The following is a 15,437-nucleotide window of genomic DNA, read 5'->3' as shown; positions in this document are numbered from 1 at the left end:
AGAAAAGTTGATTAATAAATTCCCGAACAAGACAAAACTGAATAAAAATAAGTAAAAAGGGTTACGTGAAAAAATATATATTTTAATTAAATTGCAGTATACGTTCGTATTTAAACTTTTACAATGCCGCTTTTTTAGTTTTACTTAACACATTTTTAGGAGAAACACCTACAATATTCACAAAGGATTCCATCCCGATTGTGTCTCGGAATTTGTAAGTAACCAGAACTGCATTCAGCTGAATTTAATCTTCTTCATTTAATTCCAAAAAGGTACAATAAAGCTGTGCGTACTATTAATTTTATATTACCTGAATCGCAAAGACTTTGCTAAACTACATGCTCCTTGGATCTCAGAAACTATCCTTTTTAATAAACTTAAACTTAAACTTTTTAATTTTTAGCTTCATTTATATTTTGGCCATATTCAGATATTTCTTAAGCATTAACCACTGTACTACTTAGTTTTGTTTCAGTCTCAGTTTGTTGCTTTCCGCTGTCGCTGCCCATTAGGCACCGAAAGGTGCACACAAATGCAGACGCACGTACACACACATACACTCATTCGTTTCGACAACGCGAAAAGCATAGCATACTTTGCAGCACTCGCAATTGACTCGAAATTTTTAGGGCTGTGCGCATTAAATGTTCTTTTCATTGCGCTTCTTGGAATTGAAACTGAAACTGCGACTGCGACTACTTGTACTACTATGACAATGACTATAGTGTAGTGTAGTGCTGTATTGCTTTTGTTAGTTAACTTTAATTTTGCTATTAGGCGTGCGTTTGAACTTGACACGTGCCACTTGCCAAGAACCATCAGTTGCCACAAATTGAAATAGTTTGCTTTGGTCGTTTTATTTCGTTTTGCTTCTGTCAGTCAATTCCCTTTGCCAATTCCCTTTGGCTGCCTGTTTTTGTCTATTTGCCAGCAGGCCAGCAGCCATTTAATTGCTCAAAGCAAAGCAGAGTTGCGCGCATATTTGTGTGGCCGCAATGAAACCTTTTATTATAATTTAGGCAAGGCACGCGGCGCCAGTTTAGTGGTTGGGCAGGGCCACGGCCGAGCCTGTAGGTGGTTCTCTGGGAGAGAGGTACCGGGAGAAGGACGTTGCTGGTGACCGCGCAGCGTGCGCTCGAGCGGAAACCACTAACTGAGAGCACGAACAACAGAGCCAATGTAAACACTATTTATGTAAGTTTCTGTGTGTGTGTGTTTCTATGTATGTGTGTGTGTGTGTGTGTGAGCGTGCCGTCGTGCATTGAAAGTGGAAGAACGTTGGGGTCACAGTGGGGTGCACAGTGGTGCTTAAAACTGATGCTGATGCTGACGCTGACGTTGACCTAAACTAAAACCTCAAATAACGCAAAACACAAACATCAGCAACAAGAACAACAACGACAGAAACAACAAGCCGCAGATACATTCTCACACACATACCTAGATGGTATAGTAAGTGAATAGGCCTGCTGGCCTTTTGTTGGCACAACAAGCATTCAAATTATGTCAAAATCCAAAGCCGCAAACAATTAAACAAAATTGCAAATTAGACGTAATTTAGACCGAAAAATCGACGCAAAACCACTAGTGCCAGTAATAAGTATATATATACTATATACATAGATACATAATACGTATATAGCAAATAAACGAGGGGTGTTTAGAACAGTGATCGACGCTTACTACTTTGCATTTAACTTAGGATGCTGTAGAGTTTCTTGATTTGAAGCTGGCAAAATAAGGCTTTGGATCCTCGGCTTCGTAATAGGGAGATCCATTATATATCTTAGATAATAATTGATTAAAAAAAGAACAGGAAAGAACCAGAACCTTTTCTTTTGTTAATCAATATTTTTATTTAAACAGCTGCGATTCTTTAGCTTGAAATTGCTTTATCATTGCCTTCGCATTCGCAATATAATGATGTGTTCTTGTTTAAAAAATGTCGTTCTGCTTTCCATATCATTTTGATTTACTGATAAAAAATGCGACAGTCTTTTGGTAGTCCACATAGTCAAAATTGCTAAGAATTACTTAAAATTTTTGTTAATTGTATTGCGAACTTCGGGATTGTGCCGCCATTTTGATGAACAAAGGACTCTCCTATATTTAGATCTTTCAATATTATACTACAAGTACATTGTCTAGTGCCGTATTTTTCTATTATCATACCAGAATCTACATGTAGCACTCCGGCTTAACTCTTACGTGCTTTCTTGAAATATTTCTGGATGTTAGCTGTTATGTTGTCTCAGGCAGATACATGTGATATATCATGATCAGAACATTGGTTTTATCGACCACTCTTTTTAATGGCTGTCGTGCTCATCGATACACCATTTAAAGGGGCCATTTAACGATAAAAATGTACATTATTTAAAAGGGTTGTCTTTCAGGTCGATTCATAATCTTACAGCCCTCGTACAAGTAAAAGTAATAGACTCATTGTCCTATTGATGGGCGGAATTGGCAGTGGCGTCGGCATCGACATCGGCATCGGCGTCGTTTGACAACAAGAAATCAGCTCGACCTGCCACGCCCCATTTGCGGTTGCTGCACAGACAATGGAATGCGCATCGGAGGAAGGAAGTGTAGGAAATTGCCCATTTGCAATTGTAATTTATTCATTTTGTTTAATATGCCGTGAAGCCGAAGCTCACCATAAAAGCCGCCAACCAACCAACAACCAACAATGAAAGTCGCCCAAACAAAGCGACCAAATTGTACAAAACAATAATTTTCATCCATTGGCGCATATTTTTGTCAATGTTATCATTGCCGTCAATTTTGTATTTACATTTGTGTGTGTGTGTGGGTGAGTGTGTTGTATTTATACATTTTTTATTTTAATTTTGGAGGCCTAATGCAATGGCCTGAATAATGACTTGATGCCAAGGTCAGTCATCGTGGTTGCTAATGCTTTGATTTCAATTAGGACTTGCGCCTTATTTGCGTAATTATCATAAAGTTTGTCAAAGCAGAAGGCATTTTGTTTAAAACAAAAGCAACAGTTTCTAAGGAATCCGAATTGTCAGAAATTACTTGAAAATTGAAGATTGTTTTGAAGAAATATATATAAAGGCGTTTTAATAAGGTAATTAATTTGGCTTTTTCAGAAAATATTTATTAGGTAATTTATTATGCAAATAAATTGCAAGTTCGAAATGTTTTTGCAAATAAACTCTCTGTTCTATATTAATGGGAAATTCATTATTCAAATGAATTGTTCAAGTCCTTTGATCTAAAAAAAAGTCTTCTACTTGGAAATATACAATTTTGCAATTAAATTAGTTTTAATATTGTATGTGAGGCTCAGTCATTTACAAAAATTTGTCTTTGTTTAGAACGCTTAATAGTTAAGAACTAAAACTAAATTCATTTTATAATGAAATGTAATAAAATTTAAAAATAAATATGTAATGACTTACTTAAATACTTAAAGGTAATTAATTAAAGGTAATCGAACACTTGTAATGCTAGGATATTGTAATGTACATATTATTCAGCTCATCTATTTTTTAAAATTTTAAATGAGATCGTCGTTCAGTTATTACTTACCCGGCATTGCTAAGCATGCATTCGGCCGATATACATTTTTGCTATAGATATAAATAGGTAGACTGAAATGTATAAATGTTAGCACGGAAAGAAAAGAAAAGCCGCAGTTATAAGTACTATTTACCTTCCAAAACTCTATAAAGGTAGCTATCCTAGGAAATTTTACATTTACATGCTTGATATTGTCGAATATTTTTTTTTTATGAAGTCAAATAATAGAAAGCGATATATCGGATGAATGCTTGGATAGTGACCAAAATTCAAAGCTATCTGTGGTGCCATAAATATTTTGCTCACTCTTCCTCAATATTTAAGCAAATATTAAGCAAACGCTCACATCTATCCACGCATTTTTGTCAACAGATCTTTAGAGAGCATTGCAAGCTCAATCAGCTTGAAACCCCATCCAAACTTGTCAGAGTGAAGTGCAATTGCAAAATGGTTCTTCTAACGTCACAACATTTTAAGCAAGGCAATGACAATCCTTAGAATTGAGGTGACTGATGGGTGTATTGAGCAGAAAATTGCCATACTCTGACGCCTTTTATGCCTATATTGAGCCAAATTACAACAACACTTGCAGCAAGCACTTTGGTTGAATGGGGAATTTAAGGCTATCAACATGCGAGACTGTTGTGGGCAACTCTTTTGAGATGTCGTGCCACCGAATAGGGCACAGATTGAATTTTCGTGTTACAACGAATGTGCATTTAAAACTGCCTTAAATGGGCTAAATACACACACATATACACACACACTCTCACAGGCACACCATACTCCATTTCATTAGAAGAGAAAACAAAAACTTGCTCCCAGGCCGGCCACAATCTGCCTGCCATTGTCAAATAAATGAGTGCCCATTTGTGTGGGCAGCTCTGAAATGAAACGGGGGAAGAACAGAAACAGCAAACGCAAACAAAAACAATGCAGAAAAATAAGAAAAGAAAATTGTTTAGGCTGTCAAATTACGTAAACATTGTCATAAATGAAAAATTCAGCAGCCGCAGTGACGACCGCCAAGCATTTTACCATTCGTCCATTTTTCCCCATTTCCACATCCACTTCAGCGGCAAATTTGTCAATCTTGTCGAGTCTTTTGCTTCTCCCTTTGTTTTTGCCACTTACCGCTTGACGCTTGGCTTGTGGCACGACCGAGTTCCTTGGCTTAGCCCGCGGCGGGTGTTTTTTTTTTTTTTTTTGACCAAACCAACAAATGGTATGATTTCTTTTGTTTTCGCATGTTCTTGAGCCTTGTCTGCATAGGCGTCTACAGGCGAGACATATTAATTATTCATTTCGATTTCTGGTGACTGCCACAGTTGCCACCGTTGGCTGCAGGCGCAGGCTCTCCCTCAATCGCGCCAATGTTGGGTTTGTGGCAACAATGGGTGGCAAATGTTGGCTGCACGCTTTGAACTGGTTGTGATTTATAAACACGCGCTACGCTTTGGGTGATTTACTGCAAATTGCTTTATAATGTTATATGTATAAATTTTATTGCTGCTGCTTCTTCTCTGTTTCTCTTCTTCTTTGTGGCGCCCACAATACAAATAATATGTACGTTTGTATTTATACTTGTATTGTTGTGCCTGCACCAGAGAACAAATGAATGACGCTCGCATTTTTTTGGTCCAGACCTACGCTTAAATCCATTTGTTCGACTTAAACATTTCGCACCTCTCTCCCAGATTATGGTTTGATTTTCTTGGAATTATTAGGTGATATTTGATAATCAAAATGAAAATTGTTTACATACAGTTGACAAACATGGAGACGTCTCCATGGACAGTCTTCAAAATCTGATATGTCTCTTTAAATTATTATTATGTAAATTTTTTTGTGTAATGGGCTAAAAAAAATTTAACAATTGAATTTAGTCATCTTTCATCATTTTTATCTCAGAAATTGGTTGTAATCAAGAAGTTCTTGTTGATTACTAATTACTATTTAAAAGGAATAGGAATTTGTTCTGACAGTCTCAAGCAGATTTAGCATTTTTGTAAATGCCTGCGTTGCCAACCTTTGTTAAACGGAAAGTAGCTTGAATGAATTAAATAGCTAATTTTTCGTAAAACCAATACACATACATGCATACATTCATTTAGCTTTAAAATGTCGGTATATTCGAGAAAAAAAATATATTTATTAAAAATCTCATTCGGCTTGAGAATGTGAAAACAAGAGAAGTCATTGTCATTTTCTATTTCTCTATTCTATTTCTCTATTCTCGCTGTAAAAAGAGAATTTAATATAAATGAGAGGAAACAGTGTATGCTTTTTCCAAAGGGGACCAAAAAATAAAATTTGGATTAAATAATACACGATGCGTCTAAATGATAGTTTCTGTATATTATCAATAAAAAAAAACTCAAACCTTCAAAACTTCAAATTACAAAATATATTTTGTTTGTATCTTGAAAGGCAAATATTAACATATTAATACAGAAACTTAAATGTTGCTTTTAATACTCAAATATGTGAAGATATGTGGGCTACACCTACAACAAAAAAAAAGTATAATATTTTGGTCGTGGTTTATTTTCTTTTGTTATATGTTCGATTTTACAAGTAGGCTCCGAATAGCAAATGAGTTGTTTGTAGCAGCAAACTAATTTTATGTTTTGAAATTCGACCAACTGTAGTTTTTGCAACTGCAGCTTCAGGAGAGAGGTATTAAAATCGTTTATGAGTTCGTAAGAATTTATTATTCAATATTAAACTGACTTCTTATCAGAGTATATAAGAAAAGTTCGGGATGCGTTAATACAAATACGCTATGTGGGCTACTATGATAAAAGAATGGGAAGGCAATAACCTTTTGTTCCAAAGACACTGCTCACATTTTTGCGTGGGGCATAATATTGTTAAGCTGATTGAGGTCAAGCTGTGTTCAAGTGGAAATTGAAGCCTCGTCTTCTCCCTTAAGTATTTGACTTTCGTTCTGGCTTTCCACACATTCGGTCCAATGTGCGGCTTGCGAGTTCCCAAGACTGTCAGCTAGGACTGTTAACAGGCACAATCGTGAGCGATTTTAAAACACTTTTAATGATTACGCTGGGGCAACATTTAAAATGTATATCTTAAGCAACACCAGCAACAAGAGGAACAACAACAACAACAATAATGACAGCCAAGCAAGGGAAAAATCTTTGTGTGCTACAAATTTGGCAGCGTGAGTTTGTGTGTGTGTGTGTGTGTGTGTGAATGTATTTATGTAAATTTCAATGCCTTTATTTTTGTTGTTGTTCTTGTACAGCTGCTGTGAATGCTGTTGTTGTTGTTGGTATTGTATAAATTTTTCGTAGCTGAAAATTAGAAATGTTCAACTTCACTGACAGTGCGTGGCAAATTGCTTTCCGAAGTCTAGCATGTAGCCGCACACATACACACACACACACACACACATGCATATGGCCTAACAAGAATAATAAAAATGCCTTTTTCTGTTGCTTTGCTGCGCCGTTTCCGTTTCCTAACAATAACTGCGGCAAAGGGAAGAATCAGCGATAGAAATAAGGGAATGATAGAAGGATGAAAGGGGGGTAGGAAGCTTGCAAGCGGGCATTTCTTGTTGGTAATTTGCATGAGAAGAATAAAACTCGCACACACACATACACATACATATATAAATATATATACAATATATGTATATGTAGAGGCATACATGCTATGCATTAGAATTATGCGCCAGCACCAAAATAGCAAATAATGGCTAACAGGGCCGGAAAAATTTACTAGATATATGGGGGAATGGAAATGTCGAAATTTGCACATTTTTCGGCGGCATCGAGTGCGTGTGCGTTGCTATTATTATGGCATTAATGCTAAAAAATCGATCATCCAGCCAGTCGCTATATGCATATATCTATGTACACATATTTGCTAATGTATGTGTGTGTGTATGAGTTCATGTGCGTGCGCCAAGGCTTTTAAAAATTATTATTATAGTGCGGCACATACAGGCATACTTGTATTAAAAAAATGAAAGTTCCTCCATTGCCAACAGTTATTTAGACGTGCACGGATGGCTAAGGACCCTGATAGAGCCAGGATGGGACGAAGAGGGAGGTAGACTAGGCGGAGGCAGTGGGCTGTGCAATTAACTTAATTACAATTTAAATTTGGGAGCAGAACCACAGTTCTACCAACATATAAATTTAGTAGCGAAGAGTAAAACAAAGTGAAGCCAGAAAAACAAATTTGTTAGCAAATTGAATAAAATAGCAGAAATTGCATAAATTCCACAAAAATTAGCGCGTGCCCGCATTTTTCCTAACATAGTGAGTTAGTAGACTGCATTTCTGTTCAAAGTAAAATTAAATTCCTTTTCTAAGCCAATATTTGCATATTACTTTTGTTATTTTGTTAATAGTCGAATTTTGCCAGGAAATGTTTCTATATTTAGTTTAGTATGAAAATCGATACGATATCCCTCGCTTGCATCGAGAATTTTTGAACTACGATAGACTAGAGTAGAAAAGGGTATTATACTGCGAATAAATATAAAATTTTATATTGGATGAATAAGAATATGAAGATTAATATGTAGTAATAAGCTAAGATTGGTCGGGCAACATGAAGGGTTTTCAATAAAACAACTTAAACTAAGCTTAAATAATCTATAATATTGGTATGCGATTGTATGAAAGTTGAAATGAATTGAAGATTAATAACTAGTAATTAAGTAAGATTGGTCGGACAACAAGCAACTTAAATTAAGCTGAAATAATCTATTATATATAGTATTGTCAAGAGATTAATATTCTTCAAGCTTAACTTCTGGTTAACGAATTGGCCTGCATATCCCACTGTGTTTCGCAATAGTTGCATAATACAATAATTGAAAAGAAAATAGAATTTGAAATGCAAGCGCTGCCCTTAATATTATGCAAGAGACGTGCGCCATTATCATGCAGCCCATTTCCGGCTTTGATTTTGTCGCGCACTGTCTAGGAATTTGAAATTGCCTGCGCGCTGACTCGCTCACTCATTCACTCGCTTACTGACTTATTGTGTAGGAATAATAGCAAAAGCAACAACATCACAATTTTGTCACTCCAATAACTTTCATGTCAGTGCAGCTTACAGAACTTAATGCCACTATATCTTCTTATATCTATTTTATTCTCCTCTTTACAGCCGCCTTCAAAGCACTTGGAGTGCGTTCTGCGCATAAAACAGCATCGGCAATAGGATCGAGGGGAACTCGAAACGGCAAGCATTGCTTCTGGCCAAATTTGTGCACAATAAAAGCAACAACAACAACAACTATAACAATAACATTGGATAGCAAGGACAGCAGCAGAAATAGCCAGTGTGGAAAGGAGAGGAGCAAAACAGTTGCCTTTGTCTGGCAATTGGCCAAGTTAATAGAGCTGATAATGACGTTGCTGCAGTTGCTGCTTATGATGTTGATGATGACGTTACTGACTTGGTTATTGCTGCCAGCATCTGCCGTTTCGGCAACGCTAACATAGCCAGCCAGCATCAAAAACAAAAGCATCAAATAAAACAACGCCCACCAGTGAGACGGTCCCGAGCCACCACTTGCCAATCTCCAGTCTTCAGTATACGCGCCGCTTGCCGGCTTACTGCATTTCCGGTTGTTGTTCCTGTTGCGCGCCCGTCCGACGCCATCGCCGCCATCCCCACCATGTTGCAATGCCAGCCGCGACGCCATATGGCGCACAGCATTTGCCTTGCGTGGCTGCTCCTCGTCGTGATTGTCATGAGCGGTAAGTACCCTGCCAGCGACTTTGATAGACTGATGCTTAGGGATGGTACGGAAAGTTTCGTTCAATGTAGAACTTTTATCGCCCGGCTCACACTCGCAAATATTTTATGAATTCTTGTTGCAAACATACATACAAGTACATAGTTTAAACCTGACAAAACTGCATTTCGAAATGTGACACAAATAAAATAGTTGCACTTTTTCTAATAGTACATTAAAGAAATGATTAATTTATTGTAACACCTTATTGAATGCATAGTAACTTTAATAAAAAACCACCAAAAAGAGAAGAAATGCAAAGAATCACAAATATTTGTGATATTGAGTGATTTATCGGAAACAATATACAACGATTATGTAGAATACCTATTTTAATTGTTTTTGTTAGAATGAAAGATGAGATAGTCAAACCTTTAAGAGGAAACAACTTAAGTACATTTACAGATAGATTGATGATTCATTAGTTTTGATTCACTTAATTGACCCTAATAACATTTCCCCATTTGCGGGCTGTATTTTCTGAGTTCGCATACTTCGTCTTTGAAGGTTTGCAGAGAGCGATGTTGAATTGAAAATTTAATGAATTATGAACTATTTATACTAGTTTATATATATAATATATGTTTTTGCAATTCAAGAAATTCCTTACAGATTAAATTTTATTATAATCGGGAAATTATTATACATATGTTTAGAATTACATTTTAAAATGTATTACTTGATTATACTTAATAGTATAATCAAATAGTTAATACTTTTGTGGTTAATAGATTTTTTTCTTAAAAAAACATTTTAAATTAACATATGTACACATATTTACTGCTTGGCTTGCCATTATTATTTTAGATGGCTAGCTCAACCTAATGTTTAATACAGTTTTTGTGCCCACATAATTCACGTTTCACGGCCATCTCTACTTTGAATGCTCATGATGGCGTCGACGTGCTGTTTATGGGCATCAGGCCGGCATTCAGTTGAGTTTAGTTGCATTTTATTGTTGCCACAGTTAATTGTTGGCATTTGTTTGCGGCGAATCCTTTGCAGCCAGTCGGCCAGTCCGTAGTCCCTGGCATTGTGTGCACTACAAAGAGTCAGCTGTAATGGCTGCTAGCAAAGTGCAGCGCCATTTATGTACAGCGCAGAGCTGAGCTTAGGAGGACGGGATTTCGTTTCAATTAACAATTGGTCGGCTAGCGTGGAAGCTGTGGTGTGGCAAGCGAAAAGTTGTTGGCTAAAGTTATGCTTTGGCATATTCAATTAAATAAATTATATTGCACAAACGCCTAGAGCGCTTCAGTGCAACTGACGATGGCAACTTTATTTTGTGAAAGGGTTGAAATGACTAGCAATAGTTTTACATAAAAAGCGAGCTGGTTAGAATATAGATTTAGAAAATTTTCATTCGCACTACAGTCTCTTTGAATTGTAACTCAATGTCAGGCCGTAAGCGCTTAACTTGTAATAAGTTTTGCTATTCAAAAAGACGAAAAGAAAGTGAGAATTAAAATATTGCACATGCGCTTAATTGACTATAGGGTATTTAATAATCGAAAGTGACTTTATATTTCAAATCATCAAATGCACATTTAAATGGTAGTATTTATGAAATATTTACAAACCTATAGCCATTGGCATAAACACATCCTACTACTTTAAATGTGTGTCAACTAAAATAAATTGCGCATACGCCACAGATGCCAAGTGTTTGCGGCTATTGAACCAATTGCTCCAATTGCCCTGTAAATAAATAAAAGCTGCACAAAATATATATAATGATTATTTATATTAATTTTTTTCCCTAATGCTATGTTAACGCAATGCCTTAGTCTGTGACAAATGGCAAGTGCCCAGCAGTTTAACCACAACTTGTTGACAAACATAATTTAATTAACGATTTCCCCACGCATAAATATATTTGTGTATATTTGTTCAACCGAACTGGAAAAATTCCTTAATGTATTTGATTTGAGATTGTTTTTTTTTTTTTTCGTTTTGGTCAAGTGCCGCGAATTTATTGCCGCCCTTACAAACACCAACAAAATAAAAGCCCTACAAAGGATCATTGAAACAATTCAGAAAATGCTCGAATTAATTGCATTTTTGGTGCAGAGAAATGTCGCACATTGTGCTGTTGGTATCATGCAGAGCAAAAGAAAAAAATTGCCCACATATTTCAAAATTCAATTAAAATAAAACAAAATGCATATAAAAAAAGGGACAGGCGACAGCGCACAATTTCCGTTTAGGGCGTGCCAAACAAAAAAATACAATACACTATAAATGTGTGGATGTATGTATATAAATATATATTTATATGTATAGACAGGTGGGCGTGCAAAGTAATTAAAGCCAGCACAGAAAAAAACGGGAGGTCAAATATATATTGCCAACAACACCGTCAAAAGAAAAACGGCAACATAGCAACGCAAATAACACGATTTGGCAGAAATTTCAGCGATTCTTCAGCAGACGTTTAAAGCACTTGGAAATCGCAGTTGATACTTATATAAGCATATCTTAACGATATGTAAATTTTTGCTGCTTTAATTCCCTGTAAATGACAGATTGCTCAATTTTTAAATAAAAGAAATTTAATTTCACATGTTTTTGCTAAACATTTAATTTATTCCGCGCTGAGGGCCGATTTAGTCCGAATGTGGGAAATTGTCGATTGATTCTGATTTTTCTGAGAATTATTTAATTCATTTTCCGAAATATGTGAGGTTGAAGTATTGAATAATTGCAATTAAAGGCAATTTAAAAATCTAAACGTCAAATATTTCATGATTGCTCAATTGTTTATTGTACATGCTAGATTTTACCAAAAATTAATTTGATTTAAGTATATTTTGCTTTATAACCGAGTATCATTTATGTTAATTAATTTACTGCGAAACATATTATTTGTAGAATTGTATTCTTTTCGAAAATTAAATTAATGTTTTATGATTTAGTCTCTAAAAAGCAAAACTGCCAATTGTGCAGCTGAAATATTAATTTAATAATTGATTCAATTTCAGTTGTTGCTTTGTTTAATATTTGTCCTAAAAGGACAATTATTATTATTAATTTATGGCCAGCTTGTCTTGGACCGATCAAGGACAAGATTGTGTTTTCTTGTTTGTTTTCTTTTCGATACACCCTAGCTTTGAAGTTACAGAGAAGAAAACTTCTTCAATGTTATTATGTTATCTAGAAATTATTTTGTTATCTTTCTACTTTTATGTTATTGGAAAAAATATGGACACATATTCGTATATTGATACTTATTGTTCCTCTAAATTAGAGCATGACTGTTTCGGCTTGTCGCGCGCGCAATTTTTTGGCACTGGGATATATTTTTCGTTGCAGAATTTTTGTGAAATTTGTTTTCCCTCTCTTTGCTTGCTATTTCTACTATTTCGGTGTGGGTTTCCCGTGCTGCGCTTGACATTTGGCATTTGTTAATTGAATTATTTGCCGCTTGTCGCCATTTCTAAACGCCGAGGTGGACTGTGTCTGGCTTGGCTTAAAGAGGCTTTAAGTGCGAGCTCTCCTGTTGCAATGGTTTTTCTACGTAAATCGTAGCTGGCCAGTTGTGGAAATTAGGTAATCGGACTAATCGCGCAGGCAACAGCAACCGGCAGTCGATCATCCATCCATCAATCAATCAATCAATCAGGCAGCCAATATGATGCTTACCGCCATTTTCGCGTGTCATTTGTTGGTATTTGTTGTGAGTGCATTTGCGTGTTTGTAAGCCCAAAAAAATAATTACAAACGAGTTTCTGTATACTAATCTAATCAAATCAGCTGGCAGTTCAATTAACGCCGGACTGAATATGATTTGCATTGTTGGTTTTGTATTTTAAATATTGATCATGATTGATACTGCTGATTGAAAATTCCGGCTACTCCCAATTTGTTGACTAAAGCTTGAAGTTTGTTTATTTACTTTGTTCTATTTGAATATAGACAACATTGTCCAATTGCATTTTAAATGTTGCCAGCAAATCATGCAAAGTAAAATTTACGAGTTTTCATGCTCGATAAAAGCCAATCGCTACGGTCTGTGTTTGTCTTGCCAATTTTTGGTGCGGCATATTTTATTAATAATAATACAAAATTGGTCAACTGCAACGCACGCACACAAACTCCACACTGCATACCAAATTGCGCATATTTTCGAGTATTACATTATTTTATTTTTGGTCTTGTTTTTTTGCTCTTGTGCAAATAAATTTGCACGAATTGTGCAAACAGTGTGCGCAGTTATTTGAAGTGGCGGCTGCAAATAAGTAATAAAAACAGTAGCAAAAGAAATCAAATAAATAAATGCATTGAAATGAAACCAAACACACACATACTCAGAAAACAAACGTGCCAACATGGCCAAGTACATGCCAAAAATGAGAAGAGCAGAAAAAGGGCTAAAAGTGCCAGCTAACTGGCCGCTTGGCAAATATTTGCAACAAACTTTTTTTTGGCAAGCTATTGAAGTCATCGAACGTTGGCGAAACTCAAACGAAAACAACACACAGTTCCGACTGGAGAAAAGTTCGATGAACATTAGAATGAAGGGGAACATTTAAATAGCGGTTCGACAGGAGGATACTCTGCAATTAGTTGTTATACCCATTACAACAAAGGGATGAAGTGGACTAATCCATATCTGAACCTGAATTTGAAGACTCAGCTGAAAGTCAGTTTATAACATTAAGTCTGAAGGAAAAATAAAAATAATTGTGAGTTCATTTGAGAAGGCACTCAAATTAAATATTATAAAACAGTTTATCAAAAAAATAGATTGTCAAATAAATGTACATCATTGGCACAAAAATATATAGACAGGAAAGGCAGTTTTAAAGATAGTGTTATAGTGATTGTATTTTAAGGTATTTTAAAGTGAATGGAATCTCCTGTTTATCAGAAAGTAGGGAAGGAACTGATATATGCAGCGATAGAACGAATATGGATAGAATAGACCGATTTAGAGATAAATTTATGAATAGATTGTCAATTAAATGTACAGATGAAGATTAATAAGCTATCTTGTATTGTAGTGATTATATTTTGTTGTATTTCATCGACTTTATTCGATCGAAGAGGTGCCCTACACTTTAATCCTCTTAAGAGTATCACAATTTCAATGAGTAGGCTCGTTTGTGGAAGTCAATATTTATGAATTGACGCCATCCTTGAAGGATTTTAGCCCACTAATGACTACAAATTCTTGAAAAGCTATAGAAAAGTGAGGATTATATTTTCTAGAACCTGCAAAGCTGTTGCAGGTGAAAAACCTGCAAACACACCCCTGTTTCTTGAGTACAGTGTACAAAAAGTCAGCATAGAGGATGAGAACTCAAAGCAACAATAATAACAAACAGCACGAACGAGATGAAGAAGAAGCAGCAGCAGCAACACGGCCACGTAGGTAATTGAGTATGAATGGGGAATGTGTCGAAAGCGCTTTTGATATTTGCCAAAGTGCCAAAAGGTGCCAGACTGGCTCATGCGATGGAAATACGAGGTTTGTGGGGCAAAAAGGAGGACAGGGCGGCCGCATGTCTGCTGTGTGGGAGCGCAAAACAACTGGAAAATGAATTCGATACATTATCATGAGCTCAAGTCGTGCGCATACTTGCTGCCATTGGTATTGCCATTGCCACTGCCATTGCGAAATGTCCATGGACCGAGGTACTTGGCTATATTTTGGGCCGCCTGGCCAAAAGTGGCTGCCGAAAAGTATAAATTACATGTAATACGGCCCCCTCTTATCGATGGCAGCCATTTTTTATGCGAAACACCTGCAACAGAGCCAGCCGGACAGTGGGAGAAGGGATGGTGCGATGGTGAGATGGAAAAGGAGGTAGAGTCGCGGCAAATGTGCGCATAAATGAATTGGCAATGAAGCGTGTCTCTCTGCTCGCTGGGTTTCATTTTCAATTTCTCGGTAGCACTAATTTGGCTGTTTCTAGTGTATAACAATTTGATAGATGTACATACAATAGATGCCACCATTCTCCATACACATATCTTCAATATAAAGAAGATATTTGTCATAAGTACACGCGCACAAGCAATGCGTGCAATGAGCTACGAGCAATGTTCAAATCGACAGCGAACATAAATGCGCCATTTTCACCATTTTGGGCGTTGCGTTCCA

The 15,437-nt window shown here is 36.3% G+C and overlaps 1 protein-coding gene across 1 annotated transcript in view; it reads left to right on the top strand.

Moving 5' to 3' along the window:
• LOC115632403 (junctional adhesion molecule A) overlaps positions 1–15,437 on the top strand; it is a 150,145-nt gene that overhangs the window by 38,285 nt on the left and 96,423 nt on the right. Inside the window, exon 2 of the mRNA XM_030529538.1 lies at positions 8,698–9,293. Coding sequence (XP_030385398.1) covers positions 9,212–9,293 — 82 coding nt within the window. The 5' untranslated portion in view covers positions 8,698–9,211. The remainder of the gene's footprint in view (positions 1–8,697; positions 9,294–15,437) is intronic.

The sequence above is a fragment of the Scaptodrosophila lebanonensis genome, unplaced genomic scaffold (genome assembly GCF_003285725.1).
Source record: "Scaptodrosophila lebanonensis strain 11010-0011.00,11010-0021.00 unplaced genomic scaffold, SlebRS2 tig00001415-arrow-pilon, whole genome shotgun sequence".
In the NCBI taxonomy this organism is placed as follows: Eukaryota; Metazoa; Arthropoda; class Insecta; order Diptera; family Drosophilidae; genus Scaptodrosophila; species Scaptodrosophila lebanonensis.
This window is presented reverse-complemented; position numbering and strand designations above follow the sequence as displayed.